The sequence below is a fragment of the Solanum verrucosum genome, unplaced genomic scaffold (assembly GCF_900185275.1).
Source record: "Solanum verrucosum unplaced genomic scaffold, falcon-dt-bn FXZP01000103.1, whole genome shotgun sequence".
NCBI classification, from domain to species: Eukaryota; Viridiplantae; Streptophyta; class Magnoliopsida; order Solanales; family Solanaceae; genus Solanum; species Solanum verrucosum.
In genome coordinates this window covers 732,851-758,822 of record NW_026020048.1, presented here as the reverse complement: position 1 = coordinate 758,822, position 25,972 = coordinate 732,851, and the positions used below count along the sequence as shown (strand labels likewise).

Genomic DNA, 25,972 nt, shown 5'->3' with positions numbered 1-25,972 from the left:
TAATTTTTTGTATTATCTATTTTTTATGTTTTGCTTTTTTTTATATGACATAATTTGTTAGAATTCTAATTTTTAAATTAAAGTGAAATTCATTGTTGAGTAAGGTTATAGACATACGTTTTTCTTTTATTTTAAATCATATTCATATATGTTATATTGAAATTTGACACAAGACTAATTTGTGTTGGATTTAGAACTTATGTTATATTTTCAATTTCATTTATTTTAGTAAAACTGACTTGAGACTTCACATTGCAAGTCATTTATTTTAAAGTTAGACTTGATATATTATTTTTTTTGCCAAATAATTTAATAATTTATGATATTTTATTTATAATATTGATTTTTTTTTTGTCAAACATGCATTTCATGATGTTCTCATAGAAATCTTGTGTTTTTCGTTTTTTTTTATAAATTCAATTGAAATATACTAATTTGAAAAATATAAATCAATTGTTTTTTCATAATATTATTTAAGAACATATGTTTATTAATTAGTATATTTTAAAAAAACAATATATATATTAAATATTTAATTTAATAACATTTATAAAATTGTTATTTGTCTAATATAAATTTTAAAAAATTAAAATTTGATATAATCTTAAGATTGTAATTGTGCATCTAAACAGAACAAGTGTAATTACACTGTAATTATATTATGGCAAACAAACAAGTCAGCGTAATTACTATGTTGTATAATGACTAGGCTTGTAATTATTACCCTAGTAAATATACTAATTCTAATTACCTAGTAGCTTTTCAAACGGACCCTTATTGTTCTCTTTATATATCTACTCCTTTCTTGACACCCATTCCTACACAAATTAGTACAGCCATTAGGGGTCGTTTGGTGTGAGGGATAATATCAAATAGTCCCGGAATTAAATTATAGTACCGCTTATTTTGTTGTTTGGTTGGCAAGTTCGGGATAACTTATCCCGGGATTAATAATTAATACCGGGATAAGTTATCCCTCTCTTGGGGTGGTATAGTAATCCCGGGATAACTTATCCCGGGATAAAATAGGTAAATGACAAAAATGTCTCTTTCAACCCTTTTGCTATATCACTTTTTACATTAATGAAGGGCATTTTTGTAAACAAATAAATTGTTCTTAAAATTTATTATTTTGAATACAACAAACCAAACACTCAATAAAAAATAATCCCAACACAACTTATCCCATCATAACTAATCCCAACATAACTTATCCCAACATAATTTATCCAATCATAACTCATTTTCAAACCAAACGACCCCTAATAGTACTACTAGTCAACTTCCTCAATTTTTATTTGGTTGTTAATGTTAATTTGATATGAAATTTAAGAAAATATATTTTAATATAAAGTTTATAAAATATTTTATAATTTTAGATAGGGAATATGAAAAGGAAAAATTAAAAATTACCATAAGAAAGAGATATTTTAAAAAATAAATTAATAATAAAACAAATTAAATTGGCAAGAATATGTTGTTGTGACCGGAACAAAACATATTTTAGGAAATGGTGAAAAGACTACACTTTGAAATGTCGCCATCAATGAACCTTTTAGTACTCCCTCAGTTCATTTTTAAAAATAAGGGATCGTTTAGTTGAGAACAAGTTATTTTGAAATTAATTATTTTAATATAAATTATTTTGTGATAAGTTCTTTCACTATGTATATGTGAGAACATATTCCATCACTAAGGTATAAATGATGGGATAAATAATCTCACGATTGTCTAATACTTCCAGCCAAATGCAGGATAAAGTAATCCTGCATTTTATCCCTGAAACTATTATACCTTATGCTTCACACCAAACGACTCCTAAGTATTTAATGCTAAGAATAGAACATGGAAAAATGTAATTATTATTTTTATATGTCAAAAGTGACAAATAAAAATGAAAATCAATTTTAAGAATAAGTAACAAGTAAAAATAAACAAAGAAAATATTTTTAACAAATATTAGAATGAATTCAATTTTATTAAGTACTCCTTTTTCCTCGATCGATCATAAAAAGTATTTAATAATACTTTAATTTTAAACTACTCATTTAATTTTTAGTGAATATAATTTAAAGTCATGCAGATATTTTTTTTTTCTATTAACTCATATAATTGAGACAAAGAGAGCAGTCTATTTGATTATTTGTGTTTTTAATGCCGTGTCATGGAATGGTGAGTCTGTGAACCATTAATAGCCTTTTCAGATAATAATGCAATATGCAGTATAGTTTTTATAGTTTTTAAGAGAACGTATCAGTACCTTTATATCCACAGTATATTTTATATTATAAAAATAATAATAATTTGTGGAACTCTCGAAAAATCGCAATTGCAATCTTTTCGGCGTGCACCAAATAATCTGATTTCTATACCATAGCTAGCGAATCAATAAGCATCGTATTATATAAGTTCGATGTAATGAATTTATTTGATAGCTCGCTCACAAATTATAAAGAATTGTATTAGATAAATTTGATGCAATAAATTCATTTGAAAAAAATATTAATATGACTAATAAATTTGTTACCTCCATTATAAAACATCTCAAGTAATCAATTTTTCACTTACTTTAGGAAACATTATCAGCTCAAACACTCTTACAAATATATAGCTCATTATTAATATTGCTAAATTTTATTTTATTTTAATTTTTCACTAGATGCTTGGTACATGAAAGAGTTCGACGATTTAGATTCGTAATGTGTAGAGCTCTATCGAAGAAAAATATTTCCTATCAAATTCGATACCTTTAATTAAAAAAATAATAATTGCATCTACTCCACCACCGTATTCGATTTGTACTAAATTGTTACTAGACGGGTGGGTAGCGTAGGGGCCCTTGATTATTATAGCGCGTTTTACACACATAACGACAAGTGATATTCCAGTGTATAAAAATATATATATGTGTGTGTCAGCCTATTGAAAATGATGCAATAAATAAACAATTGAAAATATAAAGAGAAAAAAAAAGGATGGAGGCGCCGCTGAACAGGCGCCGTACAGGGAGGGGAATAGGGTGTAGGGACTCTAGGATTATAGGGCTGATGTAAGACTCCACCATAGAGAGACAGAGAATAGGACCCTAAATGGGAAAAGAATATCCATCTGATCATGGAAAAATAATCACATTGTTTTAATATAAATAATGATATTAATGTAGTTAATATATCAAATTAAACATATTGATGTTATCACGAATCTTATATGAAGTGTTTAAAATGAACAAAGTCTAGTCAGAGTGTCTAAGTGAAAGTTAGTATCAACTTTAGGAGGCCATCAATGAGTTAGGCTAATTTATTATTTGATCTATCAAACAAAATATGTTACGATCGATGAAGCTACTATTCACTTAATTGTGAATGTGAAAAAAAAAATCGACACTTTAAGCACACAAGTAGAGAGATAGAATAACACGCCCTACTCATGTGTGTGACACGTCCTATCAGCCGGCGCCTCTCTTCCTCTCTCTTTTTTAAGCTTAATTTATATATGCACTCCACCTACTTATACGACAAATCATATAAAACTTATGTATTCTGGGTTTATTTTTTATATAAAATTATAATATAATAATATATACTATTGTACTAGCTCAACTATGAGCTATATCGATATCAGCATAATATCAAATAAAAAAAAAATGTATATGGAGTTGACAAATTCGTAGATTTAATTCTCTCACTTTCAGCTTCACACACTTTGGATATATCCACTAACTACATAGTGTGAATAAATAAGTCTCTCTATATCTAAGTACAGATATACGATCTATGTGTACTTTATTTTCTAAAAGCTTTATTTTATGGAAATTCATTGAATATATTGTTTTTTAATTATTATTAAATAGTGGATTAACTGTTAATAATTATGATTTATTTTTAAATATTCAAAGACAAAGAGATTTAAAATGTATAATTTAATTAATAAAATATTTAATATACTTAGTCAAACACTATAGAGACTATAATCAAAATTCAATTCTTGAAAGATGAAAAGCGTTATTAACTCTAAAACAAACTAATAGCAATTAAAATGTTTTAGTTTTTCTAATAATGGCAATTGCTCTGCTAAAATAATTTCGTCTTTAAAATATCTTAGTTTTAATTGGAAAAAAAAAGTAACGTCAATCGTAGACTTGAATTTTCTAGAATCAAATCAACCCACGTGATTTTGATGCAAGTAATTTATACATCAGTCAATTTATTATAAGTGGAATTCAACTATAGGCTAAAAATTGGATTTAAAAAAATATTATCCCATGTTGTATTTTGACTTTAGGCTATTTCTTAATCTTATCAATACTAAGAAAGAGCCTTTTAAGAAACGTGGGTGGAAATAAAAGATTAATTGAATCCAACCATAATTAGAACAAAGTTGCAAAACTTAATAATTTTTTTCTTCAAATGACTTCACTTGTGACTTAAAACCCAAAAATAATATTAGAAAACGTGTATTAATTTAAATTATCATATTTGTAATTGAAAATTTAGTTTTGTTAATAAAAAAGGATATATTTTATATTATAAATTAAAAATTGTCGCAAGCTAATTTGAAAATGAAAGAAATCTACCGAAAGCCCTTGGTACTTGTCTGATCAATTACACTGATAGATTCAATAGTTCACTGAAATTTATGTGAATGATCGTGACAGCTCTTCAAATCCTATTCAATCTGATTAGATATGTCACTGAAACAAAGTGATTCCATTCTGTTTCTCTTTTCTTTTCGGATTCCGAGGATGGGCCGACCGATCCTAACATCGAGGAGCCGAAACAATTCCGAAGTAGCAAGACGAGTGAATGAAGGCGATGTAAGCAGTAGCGAATACTTTTTCCATGGCTCTGGCGGAAACGTTCCCTTTGTCAATATAGACTGAACTCGTTGTGAACCTTTTTGATTATTAGTAATAACTCATGAAGTAGCCCTCTTTCTTTTAAAAAAAAGAAGCTACATGTCCTTTTCCGTACAGTCAAGTGGCTTTCCGCTCCTCTCTTTGTTTCGATGAAAGCCTCAATACTCGCGTTCTACGAGTAACTAATTTTTCCTAAAAACTTGTCACCCACCTTTGTGAAAATTAGGAGTGTTTATTTTATCAAAATAATACTACTACTTGATTGAAGTTTGTAGCTTCTCATGGAAACATTTTAGAAACAATAGAGGAAGAAACATTTCTCTTTTATAGGACCGACTTAGCATACCAAAAGTCTATATTTATCATTCTATTCCTTCTTAATTGAACCCCATTATGTTTCTCATCATTAAATATACATAGCATGACATTAGAATTTTTAAAATATAAAATGTACAATTGTTTATTTGCAAAATAATTTATTCAAATAGCATTTGTTTAGCTATTACTTCACCTATTCTTAGTTTGATATTTCAAAACAACAGCGTATAACTTGGATTTTACCATGCTACCTAGTTTTTCTCCCTTTCGAAATACTACCTCTACTGTATTTGATTTTTCTTATTTGTTTAAGTTTTGATAAATAAAATTAATTTTTGTTCTCCCCTAAATTTATAATTTAAGACAGCAATTAAATTTATAATTAAAAATTAGTGACGTATTTACAAAGACAAAGTATTAGTTTTTTCTTTATTGTGAAAGACTTGATAATAGAATAATCCAATTAAGACAATGAGTAAGAATAGACAATTGTAAAGCATTAGTCTTTTGGTTGACTGTATTGGTAAAAATAAGGGAAAAGGGTAAAAAATATTCCCCAACTTTGATCCATTGTTTGACTTTGTCCTCGCCGTTAAAATGAAATAAATTTTACCTCTCCCGTTACTAATTTCACCAAAATTACCCCTCATTAGACGGAATTCCCAAAATTGATCCAAATTGACCCAATTATCTGAATTTTTTTAAAAAAAACCTATTCCCTAATTTTAACCCAATGACCCGACCCCCTCTAGGATAACCCGGTACCAATTAACCCAATTATCCATTCCCATTTACCCATGCTCTCTCTTTAGATAATCTCATTTTCTCCCAAATTTACCCATTAACTTCTCCTCTGATTTTCTACGGCGATCTTGCTCAACAAATCGATTTTTCGCCAACGGAAGGTAAGATTTTTGGATTGTAAGTTATTTTGTCTACGACGTCTCTCTTTCGTTCTACCCATTGTTCTTCCAGCATCTCTCTTTCATTCACCTTTGATTTTTCTTTTCAGAATAGTTATTCGTCTCAAAGAAAATGTTCTTGTGGTTTGGTGGTCAAAACACTGATTTCGAGTACTACATCTAATCCAGGAAGAAGATTTTTTCGATGTCCTCGTCCGGATGTAAGTATATGAACTGATTTATTCCTATTATTGATCTGAATTGGTATTTCTTCGTATGAACTGATTTCGAGTATTCTTATGGCAGTTTTCTTCATATGGATATTGGGAATGGGAAGACCAAGCTTTTCCTGAAGTAGTTTACTTACGTAATTTAGAGTCGTCGTTGAAAGATGTCAAGATGGAACTGGATAATTCGAAGATTGAAGTGGATAATTTGAAGATTGAAATGGAGAACTTGAAGATTGTTGTGGAAAATTTGAAGATAAAAGTAGGTTATTTGTCGGAAACAATTGCTACATTGGAGGCATCCAATGATTTGGTAGTGAAAAAAGTTAGGACATTTCAAGACAAATATCACAAGATAAAGTACAAAGTTATGATTTCATGTTTTCTTTTTGTTGGATTTCTAGTTGCATTAACGACTAAGTGACTTCCTTTGTTAGTGTTTACTTTCAGCATCAGTTGTTAGTGCCTTTTGTGATTTTGGTTCCCTTTTTGTTCTTCATTTTGGTGTTGTAATGGAAGGACATAAGCACTGATATAATATGAAGTAATGTTTAGTAGTTGAAGTAATGTTTAGTAGTTGAAGTAATACACACTAAAAAGTAATGTTCAAACTTGGCACCATTTTGGGAATGTATTTGCTTAATGTAACAAATGTTTTTGCTTCCTACTTAGACTGCACACATACCAAATTACATGCAATGCATCTATAACAACAAAGACTACTGGTCCCGTCATTATTGTCATACAACAACACAACTGCTCCAATTTTTCATTATCATCATAATCATAACAAGTGTAATGCAAAGTTGAATTCCTAGACCAATGCTCATTCTGTCATGAGAACTCGAGTATAATTTTTGAGGGTCCAATACGAGTATAACATCATTTTTAGAGAGTTTGAGCAACATACTCTACAATTACTACTAATGAAACAAATAATCGGATTAGCAAAAGAGCATTCAAGCATGGCCTTAATCAAATAACGAAACAAATATGGTCATAAGTCAATAGTAAGTGCCTATAGTTGAGTCCAAATCATGGGAAATACAGCTGGAAATGTCTGCAAATGTCCATGTAGCTACAAAAGAAGCATTTTAGTTCATGTAGTTGCAAATTTCTCAGTTGCAAATATGGGAAATACAATTGTTGCATCACAATGAGACTGCATTGAATAAATCGAAAACAGTACAAGAAAATTAAAATCTCACATCATATTGGCATTGCAAATATAGTGCTTAGGCAGCCCTCCACCCAAGATAATCATTCCTGTCTTCTTCAAACCAGCATGGACAACTTAAACTTTTTGACAAACAAATTCTTCATTATCCACATTCATATATTTACAGAACTTGAACAAAATTGCACATTTACAGAACCTGACCATTTATGATCTCTCCCTTACACATTTACAGAACACGGTGAACACTTTATATATTTATATTGACAAAAAACTGATTTGAACATAGATAAGTTAGTTCAATACATACTCCAAAAGAAGTTAGTGCAAATACAAAAAGCTTTTAAACACAAACATGTTTGTGTATGACATTAGTATCTCAAAAACATGCAACAAAATAACAAAACATTGTCTTCATTACTGAACTTGTCATTGTTGTGCCTTGCCATTACCCTTGTTGTCTTAAGTTTTTCCACTCTTGATTGCTCCAACATTCTTCCAGTAAGTCCCTTTGGTGCATACAAATCACTTGGTGCACTCGAACCATCTCCAAGGAAGTTGATTCTTCTTGATCTTGTAGGTCGTGCCTGTTTCTGTCTTTGTTGGATTCTAGAATTCAACTCTGAAAAATCTTTTGGCTTCCATGGCATGTCATCCTCAACATCAAGACCAAAATCTTCATCTTGAGTAGGTTGTGGAGCTGTTAAGGGAAAGTTCTCAACATCTTCTTCATCAATTAGTATTCTATGCCTCTCATTTCCTTGTTTCTTTTTCTTGTTGGATCGCATGTCCATCTGATTAAAAGACCACAATGATATACTAAGCATCGCTCTGGTAAAATAAGTTACTAAATTGTCCAACTTTCATACCTTTTCTTTTCTTAATTGCTCCAACATATTTTCAGTTTCAGGTGCATTCCCCTTCCATGTAGACCCTTTTGGTGAAAAATCTCTTGGCTTCCATGGCATGTCATCCTCAACAGCAAAACCAAAATCTTCATCTTCATCTGATGCGCAATCTTGAGTAGGTTGTGTCTTATGCCTCTCATTTGTTTGCTTTTTTCCCTTGTCACATTGTTTATCCATCTAATATAAGAAAAAAATATGGATTTTGCCTTTTAGAAGTGAGACAATTACATTATTAATAAGTGAGACAATTACAGTATGAAAAGATGGATTACATAGCAATAAGTGAGACAATTACACAAAACTTAAGCATGACATTGTAAAGTAAGTGAACTAAAAAAGATGGATTTTACCTTTTTCTTCTTACTCTTAACTTTTCCAGTATTAGAAGTGTCTTCTTCACTGTTTTGATTAAACTGATAAAAAAACAGAAAAATCACAATTGATAAAATAACAGAAAAGTCACAATTACAGAAAAATCAGAATTACAATAACAATAACTAATTACATAGCAAATGAAATGATTACCTTATGACAACCTCTTGCATTGTGTCCAAGAATTCCACAGTTTGAACATGTCATTTTTCTCCCTTTTCTTGGTGCAAGCCACTCAGTTTATCTCTTAAGAGCTTCATCTTTATCTCTTTTCCTATTCATTCTAGGTCTGCCAACTAAGTTTACCAATTCTGGTGGTTCCATTGCCTGTTCAGCTTCAATTTTCCAGAACTTTTGACCAGGCATTGGTTGTAGCTTACAATGGTAAGTCAAAAGATATGCCTCCTTAGAGTACCACCAGTGAATCTCTTCCAATGGATCAAGACTCTTGTAAAAAAGAGCCTTGATTGAATGGGGTCATGGTATTCCAGTAAGATCCCATACCCTACAAGTGCATTTCTTAGCTGTCAAATTGACAATGTGTCTGTCATTTCCTTCACTTACCTCAAATCCATCATCTCCATTGAAATTTAATTCATACACATTAACAATCTTCAAGAATTCATTGTACATTTCAATAGTTGTAGGACTCCAATCATAGTTCCAAGTCATCAGTTCATTTTCATTTTTGACAAACTTGGTCATAACATTGATTCTTATATCCTCAAGCATACTAATTATTGGCTTGTGTCTTGCTTTTAATATCTAAGAGTTAAATGACTCAACCAAATTGTTTTCCACCTTATTGTTCTAGCAAACAATGTCAAAAAATACTTTACACCAACTTTGTATTGGAAAATGCAAGAGATGGTGTTTTGCTTCTTCAGACAGTTGACCTAATGTCTTCAAATAATCATCCAACTCCTCTTTGTAGGTGTTTCATGCACACCACCACAATACCTTAGTCATCATTTTAGATCTCTTGCCTTTTTTTCTCCAGTTGGCCTCTATGTGCCTCACACAAAATCTATGCATAACATTAGGTAAAAATATTTTTAACAACTTCAATTAACCCCTGTTTATCAGTACAAGACAAATGAAAATACATAAGAAAACAAATAAAGATATATAAGATACAATAAGAATGAATAAATAAGCGACATACATGAAAATTTGCCTTTTGCATATCAGACATGAATGTGATTCCTTCTCCACTGTTGATGTTTAGAGACTTCTGAAGTAATTCCAAGACCCACACCCAAGATGTCTTGCACTCTCTGTCCATAATAGCCCAAGCAATAAGATAGAAATGGTTCATTGAGTCTTGACCAATAGCAGATAACAGTTGACCTTTAGCTTTACCCTTAAAAAATGTACCATCCAAGCCAATGAAAGGTCTCAACCTATTCTTAAATCACTCTTCAATGCATCAAAACAATTGTACATCCTCGGAAATTTTCGTTTTCCATCTTCTTATGCATTTCTTAAAACCTTAAGGACAACATCAGTTCCTGGATTACTCTCTTTTAAAGCATTTGCATACCCAACAATTTTCTTATAATCATCACACAAACTGCCTTCCATGTCCTCCAAAATCATTCTTTTAGTTCTCTTACACTTTTCAAAATGAGCATTAATGTTGAAAGCATTCATATCAACTCTCATTTCCTTTATCTTGTATTTGGGATTAGCCTTAAACTTCTCCTTAAAGTAAAAGGCCATTGTAGTTGCACTGACCTTATAGTTACCACATGGATCCTTGCATTTATTATGCTCTCCTTTCAGTGTTTTCACTCTAACACCGGCAACATGCTTTTCACCAGAAATTAGAGATACAAAGTTGCATTTATCTTTGCAAACAACCCTAAGTCATTTTCTGTCACTTTTTTAATGGTTAAATTATAGCCATTTGCCAATGAATGCAAACTAATGTATCTTCTAGCTTAAGCTATTTCCTTAAATATCATTGACTTGTGTAAATCCTTGTAATCACACAAGCTGCCATCAATTATTCTCCTCCTTTCTTGTGCAAGAACATTCAATTCTTCAGAATTATAATTAGAGTTATCATTGGAAGTATCACTATCATTTTCAGTACTATCAGAAGCACAATCAGTAGATACATCATCAATAACTACCACAATCTCTAACATTTTAATTATATTCTCAACATCAACATCTAACTCACTATCATCAACAATAAATAAATTAATTACATGAAATTTATCATTAACAAAGGACAATAATGTCCTAATCCCCTCATCACCTTCTATTTCATAGTATTTTTCAGAAGGGACAGATAATAGTAACTGTTGCACACCCACATAACCTAATATATTAATGTACTCATTAATAATACTTATGTAAGATAAAAGATCAGAATCATAACCTTCCCATTTGTGAACAAACTTTCTTTCATAGAGCAATTTAGGCTCTCTATCCATTTCCCACTACAGTGATATACTAGATCAACCAAAATCATTTTTAGGCAACCTAAGACACACAAGAAACAACATTAACAACTTCCAAAAGCATGAATGAGACAAAATAACTAAGAAAAGAAAAACAGAACACATAAAAATGCACACAATCAAGGGACACAAAGACAACATTAACAACTTCCAAAAACAGTAATAACATTAACAAAACTCCTAAAAGGCACACAAAGACAACAAGGGACCACATTCAATAAAAATAAACATTAACAATTAACAAACTATAAATAAAACAAACAAATAACTAAGAAATTTGGAGAAAAAAGGGACCACATTCAATAAGAATGAATAAAATATTGGCCCCACATAAAAAAGGGAGCATGTTCAATCAAGAATTTCCCAATTAAATATTGGGACCAGAAATCAGCCCATACTCAATAACATCTCCAAAACCTATACCATCTCCTCCAAATTCATACAATACCCTAAAATCTACCCACAAACCCTAAATCGTAAAAAAGCAAACAAATAACTAACAATCGTGAAATTTTAGATGTAAAAAGGTAAATCCATAACTCAAAAACCTTAACCCACAACATCAGCACTCGTAAATCAACAACTAAAGTAACAAATCGTTAATTTTTAGATGTAAAAAGTCAAACAAATAACCCAAAGACAGATACTTACAAACCCTAACTAACAGATCGTAATATATATCGATAAAAAGGCAAATAAATGAGTCAGAAAGACAGATACCCACAAACCCTAACTAACATATTGTAATACATATCAGTAAAAAGGCAAACAAATGAGCCAAAAATTTGGAGACAAACCCTAACTCGTAGTCAACAACGAAAGAGATGCAGGAAGAACGAAAGATTATTGCCGTAGACAAAACATCTTACAATCCAAAAATCTTACCTTTCGTTGGCGAAAAATCGATTTGTTGAGTAAGATCGCCGTAGAAATTTAGAGGAGAAGTTAATGGGTAAATTTGGGAGATAATGAGATTATCTAAAGAGAGAGCATGAGTAAATGGGAATGGGTAATTGGGTTAATTGGTTCCGGGTTATCCTAGAGGGGGTCGGATCATTGGGTTAAAATTAGGGAATAGGTTTTTTAAAAAAACATCCGGGTAATTAGGTCAATTTGGATCAATTTTGGGAATTCCGTCTAATGAGGGGTAATTTTGGTGAAATTAGTAACGAGAGGGGTAAAATTAACTTCATTTTAACGGCGAGGGCAAAGTCAAACAATAAATCAAAGTTGAGGGATATTTTTGACCCTTTTCCCTAAAAATAATGCATGCATTAGTGGTATATTGTTTGATACATGGATTTTTATTATTAGTAGTGCAAAAGAATTTAATATATGTATTAGTATTGATAAAGACCCACTACCCTTCAAAACTCCTTTTATATCTTTCCATCATAATTTTGAAAGATATTTTTATACAACGCATGCTATTTTTAGTAGATCAAATCAAATAATGCATAAGAAACAATTTATATATAATTAATACAAATATAACTAATAAAAACATTATTAATACACCCTATTTAACATTGTTTTCATGCAGCTTACTAAATGACCCCCCAAAATAAGTAAGTACTAAATGCAGTAACAATAAAGTGAAAAGTAAATATTTATTTATCCTTAACCGGTCATTATAAATTTCTAAACATTTTCCTTCCAACCAAACACACGTTCACCTAAATATTTGCCTATTTTTTTTTTAGGAGAGAGGTCGTGCCGTCCAACCGACGATTACGGGTGTCTCCGTGGGTCCCTTTTTTTTTTACGACTGCTGCCCAAATATACTCTTTTTAGCTCCCAAAACCCCCTCGGGGACACACAACACAAAACAAAACAACACAACACTCATACACTTTCTCTCTCTAAATTCCTCCCATTTCCATGGCTTCAACTCGCGAGGGTCACTACAGAGGAGTGAGAAAGCGTCCCTGGGGCCGTTACGCCGCAGAGATTCGCGACCCATGGAAGAAAACACGTGTTTGGTTAGGCACTTTCGACACTCCCGAAGAAGCTGCACTCGCTTACGACGGCGCCGCCCGTTCACTCCGCGGCGCTAAAGCCAAAACCAACTTCCCTCCTCCTCCTCCTCCTCCTCCGCCGCCTTCTTCCGTTCCTCTTCCAATCGACCTCAACCTTCCATCTGATCACCGGTGGACTTCGCCCTCCGGACGTAGACTCATGATTGGGGAGTTTCTACAAGTAGGTCCGCCGCCGGAAGTGAACTTGCCGGTCACCGGCGCCGCGCCGGCGAAGGAAAATGACGGTGGAGCTGCGGCTATGTATTTTGGGTTCGTGAGACGTGGGTTGCCTATTGACTTGAACGAACCGCCGCCGTTGTGGATGTGAGGCGGCAGCGGATAATTAATGACTTGGTAAAATTACTTTTTCGTTTTTTTCTTTTTTGTCATTCTCTCTATTTTCAAGCTTTTGGGAGAAAGGTAATTCCTATGACTATGAAGAATCCTTGAGATATTATTGTTATTAGGAGGAAACATCATTATGTAAATACCTTTTTTATTTTAATGTTGATCCTAATTCTCTATCTTTTTGCTTATCATAAAACTGAAGAGAGTTTGTGTACTTTATGGTATATATAGTGTAATATTTTGTGCAAAGAGTTGTTGAGCATCCACGATCCATTCTAGATCCGCACCTGAGATCATTCCACGTGTGAAAATATACGTACATGTTTGATATATTAAATTAAATTTGTGTTTAATTTCACCTTTTCGGGTGGCGCATGAAGGAGCATTACAATTAATTAGGTCAGTATAGAAAAAGGGTAAACGCAGAAAGGTGACTAATACTAGATAATTATTATTATAACCAACTTAGGGTGAAAAATCTTACATAGTATCAAAAGATCTGCCTAGTTCATTCTCTAAATAGTACAAATTTAAAATGAAAAGTAACCTTAAGACAATAATGTACTCGGCAAAAAGAATTATTTTTCACCTAAATCTACTTTCAATATGAACTAGCAAGCTGTTATGCATACAGGTTCAGTTTTTTTCTCTATTTTCCATTGTTGTGTAAGTTATAATGTTATTGTACTATTTTATTCTTCTAATTACATTCACTTTCTAGTGGGGTCCATTTTGATTGTGATGAGTACGTGTTGGTAAGAGATTAACTTAATTAGTTTATTAATTATCCAAGACATGAAGTGCTAAATAGATTTTAATATGGTGGATGATTGACTAAAATTGGTTTTAATGGATAAAAAGTGGATGGGGTACGAAATCCAATCAAGAAAAGGCAAACTTTTAAGTATATTTTGGTGAAAATCAGTGTAACTTCTACTACTGTTAGAGCTCGAACTTTATTTTTGGCCAAAAATAAAAACAAAAAAACTTTCGGTGCCACTTTTGCATTTTAAAAAAAATATATTAAAGCTATGAATTAATTTGATAATAAGTTCAATTCAATGAATACCGGCACTAATTTTCCGGTACCACTTTTCATTTTTGAAGAATTTCAACGTTTGTCTTTAGAAGATGATGATTTCTTCTATCCGCAAAGCCAAATGAAAGTAAAGGGATTCATCCTAACTTTTTGAAAAATTATATTATATAATCAAGATTTAAAATTAAATGTTTAAGTATATATATATATATATATATATATATATATAATAACTGTTAATTTTTTTAGCATTTTTAAGTGTTTATTTTTTATTGTTTTAAACCTCCTTAATGTAAATTTTGGCATCACTAGTTCTACCATATTAGAACTAATAAGTTGGAACTCAAAAACTTTGTTTTGTTTCCAACGTTCATGTTGATTTTGCAATGGAAAAACTTAAACTTACAATTATTCTAATTGACTTCAATTAATAATAAATTTCAATGTACGCGAGAATGCAACTGTGGAAAAAGAATAGTAACTTTATAACTAAATAGTATGTACACCATTCAATATATATTTGTCTCGTATTTCTAGCTAAGGGGTCCATTTTATTGAGAGTACGTATCAGAAAAAACAGTAGTAACGTTATAAAATAAGTCATAAAATATACTGCTAAATAGGTTATAGTAGAGAGGAATCTGATTGATAGAATGTAACACATTGAAGGGGTCAGGGGGCAAAGAACTTTTTTTTTTTTTTTTTTTTGGGACCAACCAATTAATCCCCAGAAATTGGGGTTATTAATGGATAAGGTCTTCTTTTTTTGGCTTTATGAAATGGGGTATTCGTGGGGCTACATGTAGGTTATATAATATGAAAAGAAAGAAAAGCTTAAAGTGAGACATAAAAATAGTGTAGTGAATGCCTTATTAAAGCTTGATTTATTTTAACAATATTTTAATTATTTTTAAGTATCTGTTGGTATTGGTCGGTCCAGTCTTTGAAGTTTACTTCAACAAATTATCCATGTAAAAAAATGATTCATACCGTTTTACCTAAAAGGATGGAGAAGTTCTTTAACCAAATGGAGTAATTAATAAGCACAAACATTATAACATAAAAAAAATGTAATGTTTGTCAATAAAGTATATCTAAACAAAGAACAAAGCTTTTAATACCAAGAAAAGATTTGCCGGTAGCATGCATGCAGCTGATAAATGGTAATAATTAATGATTACAATAACTGTTTTAGTGTGATATTAAAGTTAATGACAACGACAGTTTAGGTGTAATATTACAAATAATTAAGTATCTTGTATAGTGATTAATGGGGCGGCTTGTCATCATAGGTTAGTCAAACATTTTACTGTTCCAGATTTTAAATTATTTCAACTTTTCTAAATTAATACTATAGAATTGTGACAATCATTGTATGTTGAATTGGTCAAAAATAATAAAAAAATCTCCGTTTCAAGTAAAATTAAAGCTCGCAGCAACACTGGACCAAGTCATAGATTATATAGAAATTAGGAAACTTGACAAAAATGAAATAATTTTCGAGTTATCACCAAAAGCTTACTTTTTTAAAACAACCAACGTGGTGGGCTCTACATAAATAAGAAACAGGAATAGAAAGAACATTACGTAATATTTCATGCAGAGAACCAATTGAAATTTGAAAATGATCGTATAAATACAACTTCTAAGTTATATTTAAAATTTTATTGATAGAATATTAACTTCAAAATATAATGAAAAAATAAATAAAATTATGACCCAAACGAATTTTAAATCTTACTTCTTCTGATTAATTATTATATTTTAGAAAATTAAAATTTATATATTCGAATATACATTAAAAAAATGAAGTAGTTTTTTGGCAGTTACACAAGAAAAACTAAGAAATTAACACGTATGGGAAGTGAGAAAAAACAAAACCAGATGACGCATTAAACAGTGAATTTCCAGCAGTAGTACTGCAGACAGATTAAACAAAATTTCAGAAAACAAAAAGTACGACACGCAAGTTTTAACTTTTTTCATTTGGAAGTTTTTTTTTTTTCTTAATAATTTAAAAATATTATAGGAAAAAAGTGTAATGGATAGGTACCTAATAAAGCGTCAGGCGCAGTATAGCAGGCAGATTTGTTGTCAATCTATTTACTACTTTAACCCTACTACCCACTCGACCGTCATTTCATGTTTCAAATTTACCTCTCTACAAAATTATGTTGAAATCAAATTTAAAATATGATACTATTTTAAGTATGTGATTTATTAAAATTTGACTAAATCTGAATTCATGCCTTCATAATAAAGATTATTTTGTACTCATGAAATTCGAAAGAATACTTATAATTTCATCATAATTCTCGCTTAATATTATCGGCTCGTTAATTAGGTGCACGAGCAAAATGGTTATAAAACGTTATTGTGAAGGCGTCTGGTGGGACCAATGAGATGCCACGCGCCTCTTTAATCATTATTACCGGCTTCACGGCGCCGTTTACCTGTACTCCCTTCTTTTCAACCTTAGCTTTTTTTTTTTCTTTTTTTCTTTTCTCGTTGTCCGGGTGATTTTTGGTTTATTTATTTGATAATACTAAATCAATTAGTATAAATTTAGACTGAGTCGTGTGGTCACCCAACTTCAAAAAGGTCCCGTGTGATTTATGAACCCATTTTAATATGGAGGCCCACCTCTAGAAATCATAATTTAGAAAAAACTTATTTAATTAAGGGAAGAGGCATAGATTTCCCCTGAACGTTAATGGCTGATTAATGATTATATCTGATTAGAAAATCAGATTTATAATAAGTATATTTTCATGAATAACACAATATGATCGTTAGCTACTATAATCCTAAGACATAGGGCCTTCTCCAACTCTTCTTAAGATTGCGTCGTCATATAATTTAATTCAATATCTTACTATATGAACTGACCACAAAGTCATGTGTTATCCATGTCTATATTTTTAAGGAAAAATACATAAATTTGTCTCTGAATTTGTCTCGAAAAGCTAGCTACACGCTTAAATTATCATGGTGATCTATTAGACACCTTAACTACTCAAAAGTGAATTTATTGCCACCCTGAGACATGTAACACCACTCTCACATTATGTGGTGTATTACACTCGCTATCACATCAGCGCTACGTCAGCGTCATGTCATAGATTATAATTTTTTCTTTTCTTTTCTTTATTAATTAACTTTTCTTTTGTTAACTATATTTTACTCTAACTAATCTCTAATTAATTGTTTTAATTCTCTAATAATTATATCTTCTTCATCACTAATTCAACCCATTTTCAATTCTCATTTCATCGAAAAATCATATCCGGCCCTACCTTTACTATTGATTTTGTTCTTCACCACCACTATATCACCTTCAATTCTTCTTCTTCTTTGTCACCCAACACCAAATATCACCACCATCATTGTCAATATCGATTTTTTCTTCTTCACCACCTTCAATTACCTCTTTTAATGTTTGTCACCCGCCACCCATCACCATCGAACCCATAAACCTGCTATTACCACAAAAACGAAAAATTGATTAACAACCAAAAAATCTTTAACAAAGTAAAAAAATATGAAAAAAAATAGAAACAATCAATCAAATTTTTTCTAGATAAAATACAATTATTCAGTAACAAATCTATGGAAATTAACCTAATTGCGAATCAATAAAAAATTGTGCTTTAAGATTGTGTAAAAAATAAAGAAGTGTGATGAAAATAAAGAATGAAGAAGAAAAAGACAATGGGTGGGGTTTGAAGAAGAAGAGGTGTGGGGGGTGGGGGTGGAAAAGAGGATTCTAACTTCTTCTTTTTAACTTTAATTTCAAACTGACGAGCATATTTTCTAGTTTTGTTTTATTTTTTTGTCACGTCAGTTTTAAGGAGTAAGAAAATTCACTTTTGAGTAGTATATGTGTGTATAGGTCACTATGATAATTTAAGTGTGTAACTGACTTTTCGGGACAAGTTCAAGGTTTATGCCTTTTCCCTAGTAATTATTATTATTATTATTATCTATATATAAATGATTATGTATCTTACAACTAATTAAGAATTTTCTACCACATATTGAGGAAAATACATTTAACTACATGTATTTTTACTACTAGATACACTAAAATAGATAGAAAGACGAGCGAGAAGGGGAGGAAGCTGGTGATCGAAATGGATAATGGAGGCAAGCGAGATTCGTTATGTATCCAAGATAAATATGAATCACACTAGATACACTAAAATAGAGAGAAAGACAAGTGAGATGGGGATGAAGGCGAACGAAATGGAGGAGAGAGTCAAGCGAGATTCGCTATGTACCCTAGATACATTCGAATCACACAAGATACATACAAGACACATGTATTTGTATGTATATGGTGTTATTCGCATGTATTTGGGATACTAGATACATAGAAGAGTGGTGAGTGTGATGGAAGAGAGGTGAGCATGTATCCCTGATATATGAGAATCTACTTGTATACAATATATCTAGAACAAATTAAGCCTAATGTCGACCCATGTATCCCAAAATACATGTATCTGGACGTATTTGAACGCACCAAAATCGAGTAAGATTCGTAATATTACAAATAAGAGTGTCTAAGTAATTAACTCATAAACTAGCGAAATTTATGTAAATTTTCCAAATAAAATTGTGTTTGATTATATTTTGTAAAAAAGAGAAAATATTTTGTTCGAAATTATGACAACAGAATCAAAAACTAAAGTTCTAAGTTATTTTCTTAAAACTCAATTTCAAATTAAATTAAATTTTCTTAATTAAGTGAATTATAATTCATGAAAAAAAAGTGAATAACCCTTAAGAGTCAATGGGTCCTTAAAATTTAATTAAAGGTGTAATTTAGGGGAAAAGTACACAAAATATTCATCTGAATCTAAATTAAACATTACTTTCTATTTTTATCCTTATTAATTATTGTCAAATTATTTTTTAAAATAATTAAACACTGGCAATCAGGAGCAAGTTAGAGAAGTGGGGCTAATAGCCGAAAAAGACTCCTTTTCCTTATGTACAAGAGTGGAAAAAGATTGTTAGATACTCATACAAGTATAAAAGATAACCAAATCCAAGCCTCTACGTTGGGCTTGGGCTAAACCACAAAGATGCCCAGGAATCATATAAATTTACTTGGGATTCAGATTGAATAGAGATAAAAGGGTTGTCCACTACGATTTTGGAAATTTATGCATATTATTATTATTATGCTTAGGTAAAGACTATGCTTTATATCAATTTCTGATTAAAGATGAAGAAGGATGAACTCTACCACAACCCTTGTTGGTAATCTTCAGTCTATTAGTATTTCCAAAATTTAGTGTAATTTTGCTCGGTGGTTATAATTTACATCACCGTTTATGTTGGAATTTTGAGTTGTTACAATTAGGAACATTCAAAAAATGGTTCTAAATTAATTTTATCAGGGACATATATAGAAAAACAACATTATATTGAAGGTATATGTATCAAGTAAGTTGCATGAATATAATAACCATTAATCAACCTATATTCACACGTAAATTTCCTAAAACTATGAAGTTCTTTTTACATAGTAGCATGCTTACTGTTAATATAAATGTAGTGAACGCTAATAATGTTTTAACAAGCTAATTTAGTGATAAGAAAGAAAACGAAAATTTGGGATCCCTTTCAATTTACTTGCGATTTAAATAAATAAAAACGATTTGGGATGGCAACATGGCGTGGTGGGACGGATTTGGTTTTATGTAGGTGCGGGGTTGGGTTGAATGTTTTTTTAAAAATAGATTTAGTAAGGATTGCAAGTCCTCCCTCTCTTCAAACTTCGAAACCACATTTTTAGAAGAAAGTTACTTGAGTCTATTGATGAGATTGTAGCTAAACATACCATATAAGAAAAGAAAAGGCCAAATAATCTCAAATTTCAATTACTACATCTATTATACTTGTTTTTCTTACTTGAAATAGATGATTTAAAATAGTTCTCATTATTAAAAACTCAAAGTATAATTAGTTGTTTGTTTCCAAATTTACCGTTAAAAGCATGTTTGGCTAAAGTAAACACACTTATTATGAAAAAAAAAATAATTAAAAATTAAGGTGTTTGAAAAATTAGTAAAATTACTTTTAGATGAAAGCAAAAATAGTTTTTCTACAAAACTAAAAATGTTTGATTCTTAAAAAAAAGAAGATACAAGTGTCAGAAATACACCTAAATTATCATTTTTTATTGAGTTTCATAATTAAACTATTTTATACATAAACTATTATTTATTAGTTTGAAAAACACACCTCTCTCTTTTATTACACTTTCATCATGGTGTGTGTACTACATTTTCTCTTTTATTAAAACAAATCACACTCCACATGCATAAAACATTTCACCTTGACAAAAAATAACTAAATTATTAGTCTTAGTTAAAATTAAAGATTAAAGAATTATTATCGCAAGAATTTTTTTATATTTTATAAAATAAAATGTAAAATATTTTTTCTTATCCCACTCCATCAATTCCTCTCATCGTACCCCCCCCCCCCCTCCCCTCAAATAATAATTTAGATATTATTTTATTTTTTTAAAAAAATAATTCTACCCCACTCCACCTAACCCTCCGCTTTCAATTTTTTTTCATTTTGTGTTAGATATATACATATCTTTTTAGGAAAATATTTTTTACTTGTCGCCGCAAGACCTTTTTTTAAAATAAAATTTTTATTTATGTTATATTTAGTACACAAGTAGAAAAAAAAGTTTCTAACTATATATGTACATATTCAACACAAAATAAGAAAACGTAAATAAATAAATAAATTAGTAGCGAAGGATTAAATAGGGTGTGGTAGAATTTTTATATTTTTAAATACAATAATTTCATCAAATTTTTGGGAAATGAGCGGGTGGATTTTTTTTTGTGGGGCGGGGGGGGATGAAATATGATTTTTTTAAAAATATTTTATAAAAGTAGTTTTGAAAAATAAAAGGATGGAGGATTGTCGGGGGGGGGGGGGGAGGAGTAGGGGGTACGGGGGAGGAGGTGGTGGAGTATAAGAAAAATAATTTAAATTTTATTATTCAAAAAAATATTTTTTTTGGGGGATAATAATACTTCAATTTTTAATTTTTAATTAATGTTAATAGTTTATTATTTAATTTTTGGCAAGGTTGAATTTTTTATCCATGTGGAATGCCATTTGTCAAGGTTTTTCCCAAAAAAAGAGAGAGTGTATTACACACACCACTAAGGTGTGTTTCTCAAACTAATAAGTGATAGTTTAGATATGAAACTCACTCTCTCAATAGTTTAGGTATGAAACTCAAAAAAGAAATAATTTAGGTGTGTTTCTGACAATTATATCTACAAAAAAAATAGAAGCAAAAAAATTATTTTTTCAAGACCTACATATCTCTGCCATATATACATATTTATCAATATATCTCTTATTAATTAATTAGCATAAGTTTGGAACATTTTCATTTAAAAATTTATTTTTTTATTTCTATATAATAGTTTTTTATTTATGTTTTTATATTATTATTTTGTAGGATTAGAAATACTTTAAAAATAATACTTTTGTAGGATTAGAAAGAATGCAACAACAATACTTTTGTAGGTTTAAAAAAAATAAAAAAATAAATAAGGACTATATATTTTTGTGCCAAGTTTTTCGTATATAGTGATTTAATTTGTGGAATAATTGCTAAATTTATGTTTGCTTGATATTTTTACTTATCTTTAAATCATCATGTTAATATAATATCAATATTTAATTTTTAATTCTTTTATTTATGTATAATATTGATTGAAAATCTGAATATGTATGTTTTAATTTAATGAAAATAAAAATTTAATTAATTTTTTAAAAATAGCTATTTAATTAATTTTTCTCTATAAAATCTTTAAAATGCATAATTTAGTTAATATAAATAATTTTGAATTGATATGGTTATACTACATTTTTTGCATATCAATTACAATAGCCCAAAGAAACCAAATATAATGATGCAAGCATGGCGTGACAATATTTAAATAGCATCCAAAAATTCAATTGGAAAAATAACTATTGAGTGATTTACTAATATAGTCATTACTCTAACTATTTACATAAAAGCAGAATTGGGAAGTTCTCTTCCACTAGTTCACTTGCCAAAAAATATAGCCAGACACAATTGGTGCATTCACTGGCATAATGCCCGTCCTACCACATTTGTAGCAACCACCACCATCACCTAGGCCACTACGATCACGACGACCATCACCGTCGGAGTATTTATCACCTCCATCGCCATCACCTTCACTCTGGGTACACTCCCTAGCAAAGTGGCCACTTTGCTAGGGAGTTTACCTAGAGTGAAGGCTATAGCGGCGGAGGTGGTAGACACGTCGACGGTGATGTACGAGGCGGTGGTGGCAATGGTGGTGGCGGCAGCTGCTTCAAGTGTGGTGTGGACGATTACTATGCCTGTGAATGCACCAATGGTGGTCATTGATCGCAACTTGAAGTCCTAACTGCTACTAAAAACAAGGAATTTTTGTATATACAGATGACTCATTGAGTGAAAAAGAAGAGGAAGAGTGATTTATATAGCCGTTTCTCAAAGGGATACATTAAATTTGTTCCACTAATTATTAATTAAATTTAGAAAAATAATTATTGAATTATTGAATAATAATATATATATATAGTCAATACAGTTAACTATTTAGCTATAAGCTAAGGTTACGTGAATTTTTACTGGGAAAATTCTCTTATGGTTCACTAAGTTTACTTATCAAAAATAATATTTTCATTAATCATAAGTCCATAGTTAATCATTGATACTCAAAGGTAAGTGAATCACTAAAAGGGAAATTTATTAGTTTAGCTACACTACAACAAATATGATATAAAACTACGAAATTATTAGCTACGACATGTAGTGTAATTACCTTTTATCTCTGAGTTCTTTTTTGGACCAAATTTCTCTTTTTTCCATTTTTTTCAATTTCTTGCTTGAATTATTGACATATGACATGAATTAAATTTAATGACTAATATTTAATTTATCAAAGTAATTTCTTAATCATAATTTATATGATAAATATATGTTAGTGTCACGACTCCAAAAATGGACGTGATGACACTCGTCTCATCCTACCAAGACAAGTTAGCCTAAAACTCAACCATTATAATAAAATGCGGAAATTTTTATAATAAGCTCAAAAATACCCCCAAAATCTGGTTGTCACGTGTACAAGCCTCTAAAGTATTACAATTGATTCAAAAGAAATCACTAGTCTCAAATGACCTTGTTTCTAGAATAGAACAAGATCATAAATAGGAGTAAGAAGGTCCGTTGAGATGATAAACAACTACCTCACAAATCTTCAAGAAACCTCGGAAAAGAAGAGACTGACAAGTAAAATCCAGGCTCGTAACCTACAAAAAAAATTGTAGAAGCAAGGGGTGAGTACCAAACCACACGGTACTCAGTAAGTAAACTTTTAAACACAAGCTAAGGGAATGAAATACGGGTACTCCTTACACACCAACCAAACCTCCACAATTACAACCTGCATAAAACCAACCCAACCTAACAGTTCACAGTGTACATAACACCAAGCTCAACAACAATCACTTTAACCAATTACATATCCTCAACAACAAACTCAATATTCATCAATCACAACTTCCACAAAAAAAGGGGCACTCACAATATCAGCAACACACAAGATCAAGTTCATCAAATAGAGGTAAACAAATATCAAGTACTTTCCAACCACCAATAAAACACAAATCATCAAGAACGAAGGATGCCATGGGATGCAATACAATATGACACCATGAAATGATATGCCTTAGAACACCAAGTACTCTCTCAACCGTATATACATCATACTCCTCGGAAATACATCGAGAGTTCATGACCCATGGGGGACTCGCGAGGTCCATATATCGACACGGACGATCTCCACGTGTCTGTGCGGACGATCTCAATGCACTATCATAAATCAAACAAATTTCGCACGGACGATCTCCACGTGCCCAACTTATATTCAATCTCATGTCAATGCATGTGCAAAATATGATTTCAATAAAATGGATGATGCATCTCAATCAAATATCAATATGATATGTAATCACCTCAGTTACCACCACTATACGATTCAATAAAGAAAACAATCACACATAATAAATCAAGTCAATAATATATCAGCTAATGCCCATATGCTTTGGCATTCTCGAATTACAATCCGCATTCTATAGTAATAAATTTTCCCTTTTATAATATCGGTACTCGTACCAATGCCCATCACCTACAATTCTCAATACATCACACACAAACAATTAATCACATTGCCTTTTATTACCCTTTTTCAGTATTAGAATTAATCAATGTGGACAAGTCAACCCATCACCAAGTCTCATTACCCCCAAACACATATTACAAGGAAATACACGAATTCCATACACTTAACAAGGGTTTAGAAATCCACTTGCCTCAATTAATCAACAATTCACTCCGGGAGTTGAGTCTTCCCCTTTCTTTTGGCTTCCAAATGAATGCAATCTATTCAAACTAATGTTCACAATAAGATTTCAAAACTAACAACACCCATATGTGTCTAGCCTTGACCCAAAAACTCACTCAATCTATAACAAGTCTAGGGTTAAGTCATAACTTCTCCAAACACAACACAACTCTAATAGTTTTCATATAATATAATACACCAAATATTTAATTACATATATCAATATATCAAACTTGAATCATAATTTGAAAACTATAAGAAAATTGTGAAACCAAAAATTAATGCCATAACCACTAAACTTAACTACAACATATGACATAAAATTCAAAACCAAAACCATCAGTTGATTATCATAATTAAATAAAAATCATGTGGCCATCATTATGTAATGATTGGCCACTGATGTATTCCTTTCCAATTCCAAACATACGTACATAAAGTAGCAGAAGTTACTTTACAACAATCAAACTTTCAACTCGTTTCACATTCAATTATAATAATAATAAAATAATAACAGTAACAAGTCAATATGCACAAACTTGCCTATATTATTCAAAAGTTTATCAAAAATCTAGTCTCAAGTGATTAACCCATCATTAGATCATTAGCTTCATTAAATGATATCACCATTACATAATTCTTAAATATAATATACTTACCATTATTTCTAGCCAAAATTTCCAACAACATTAACTAAAATTTAGACTTTCTCTCAAAGACATAGTTATACTAATGTATACTATCTATCCTAGAATTACTACAAATAATAAAAGTTGAACTTGAGGTTTACCTCAAGCACGAAACAATTTTCTTGCGGCACCAATCTGCCGCCATGTTGAAGCCGTAGGTTAATTATTGCCAGACT

The 25,972-nt window shown here is 30.7% G+C and overlaps 3 protein-coding genes across 4 annotated transcripts in view; 1 reads left to right on the top strand and 2 right to left on the bottom strand.

Annotated features, from left to right (window-relative positions):
- The window catches only part of LOC125822761 (dormancy-associated protein 1-like), a 29,741-nt gene extending 16,651 nt beyond the window's left edge, over positions 1–13,090 (bottom strand). The window contains exon 1 of the mRNA XM_049502199.1: positions 13,084–13,090. The gene's annotated coding sequence lies outside the window, so the exon portion shown is untranslated. The remainder of the gene's footprint in view (positions 1–13,083) is intronic.
- Positions 1–25,972, bottom strand: part of LOC125822764 (protein NUCLEAR FUSION DEFECTIVE 6, mitochondrial-like) — a 286,093-nt gene that overhangs the window by 65,205 nt on the left and 194,916 nt on the right. Inside the window, exon 4 of one of the 2 annotated variants that reach the window (XM_049502213.1) lies at positions 7,965–7,974. The exons of the other annotated variant lie outside the window; for it this stretch is intronic. The gene's annotated coding sequence lies outside the window, so the exon portion shown is untranslated. Of the gene's footprint in view, positions 1–7,964; positions 7,975–25,972 lie in introns of those variants that run through there. 2 annotated transcript variants of the gene reach the window in all.
- Positions 13,106–13,681, top strand: LOC125822750 (ethylene-responsive transcription factor 12). Its single transcript, XM_049502190.1, has one exon. It carries the CDS (start codon positions 13,112–13,114, stop codon positions 13,574–13,576), a length of 465 nt encoding a protein of 154 aa, XP_049358147.1. The 5' UTR covers positions 13,106–13,111; the 3' UTR covers positions 13,577–13,681.

What these genes read in the sequence shown, in the direction of transcription:
- LOC125822750 (XM_049502190.1), top strand. Translation starts at nt 13,112, where the DNA reads ATGGCTTCAACTCGCGAGGGTCACTACAGAGGAGTGAGAAAGCGTCCC.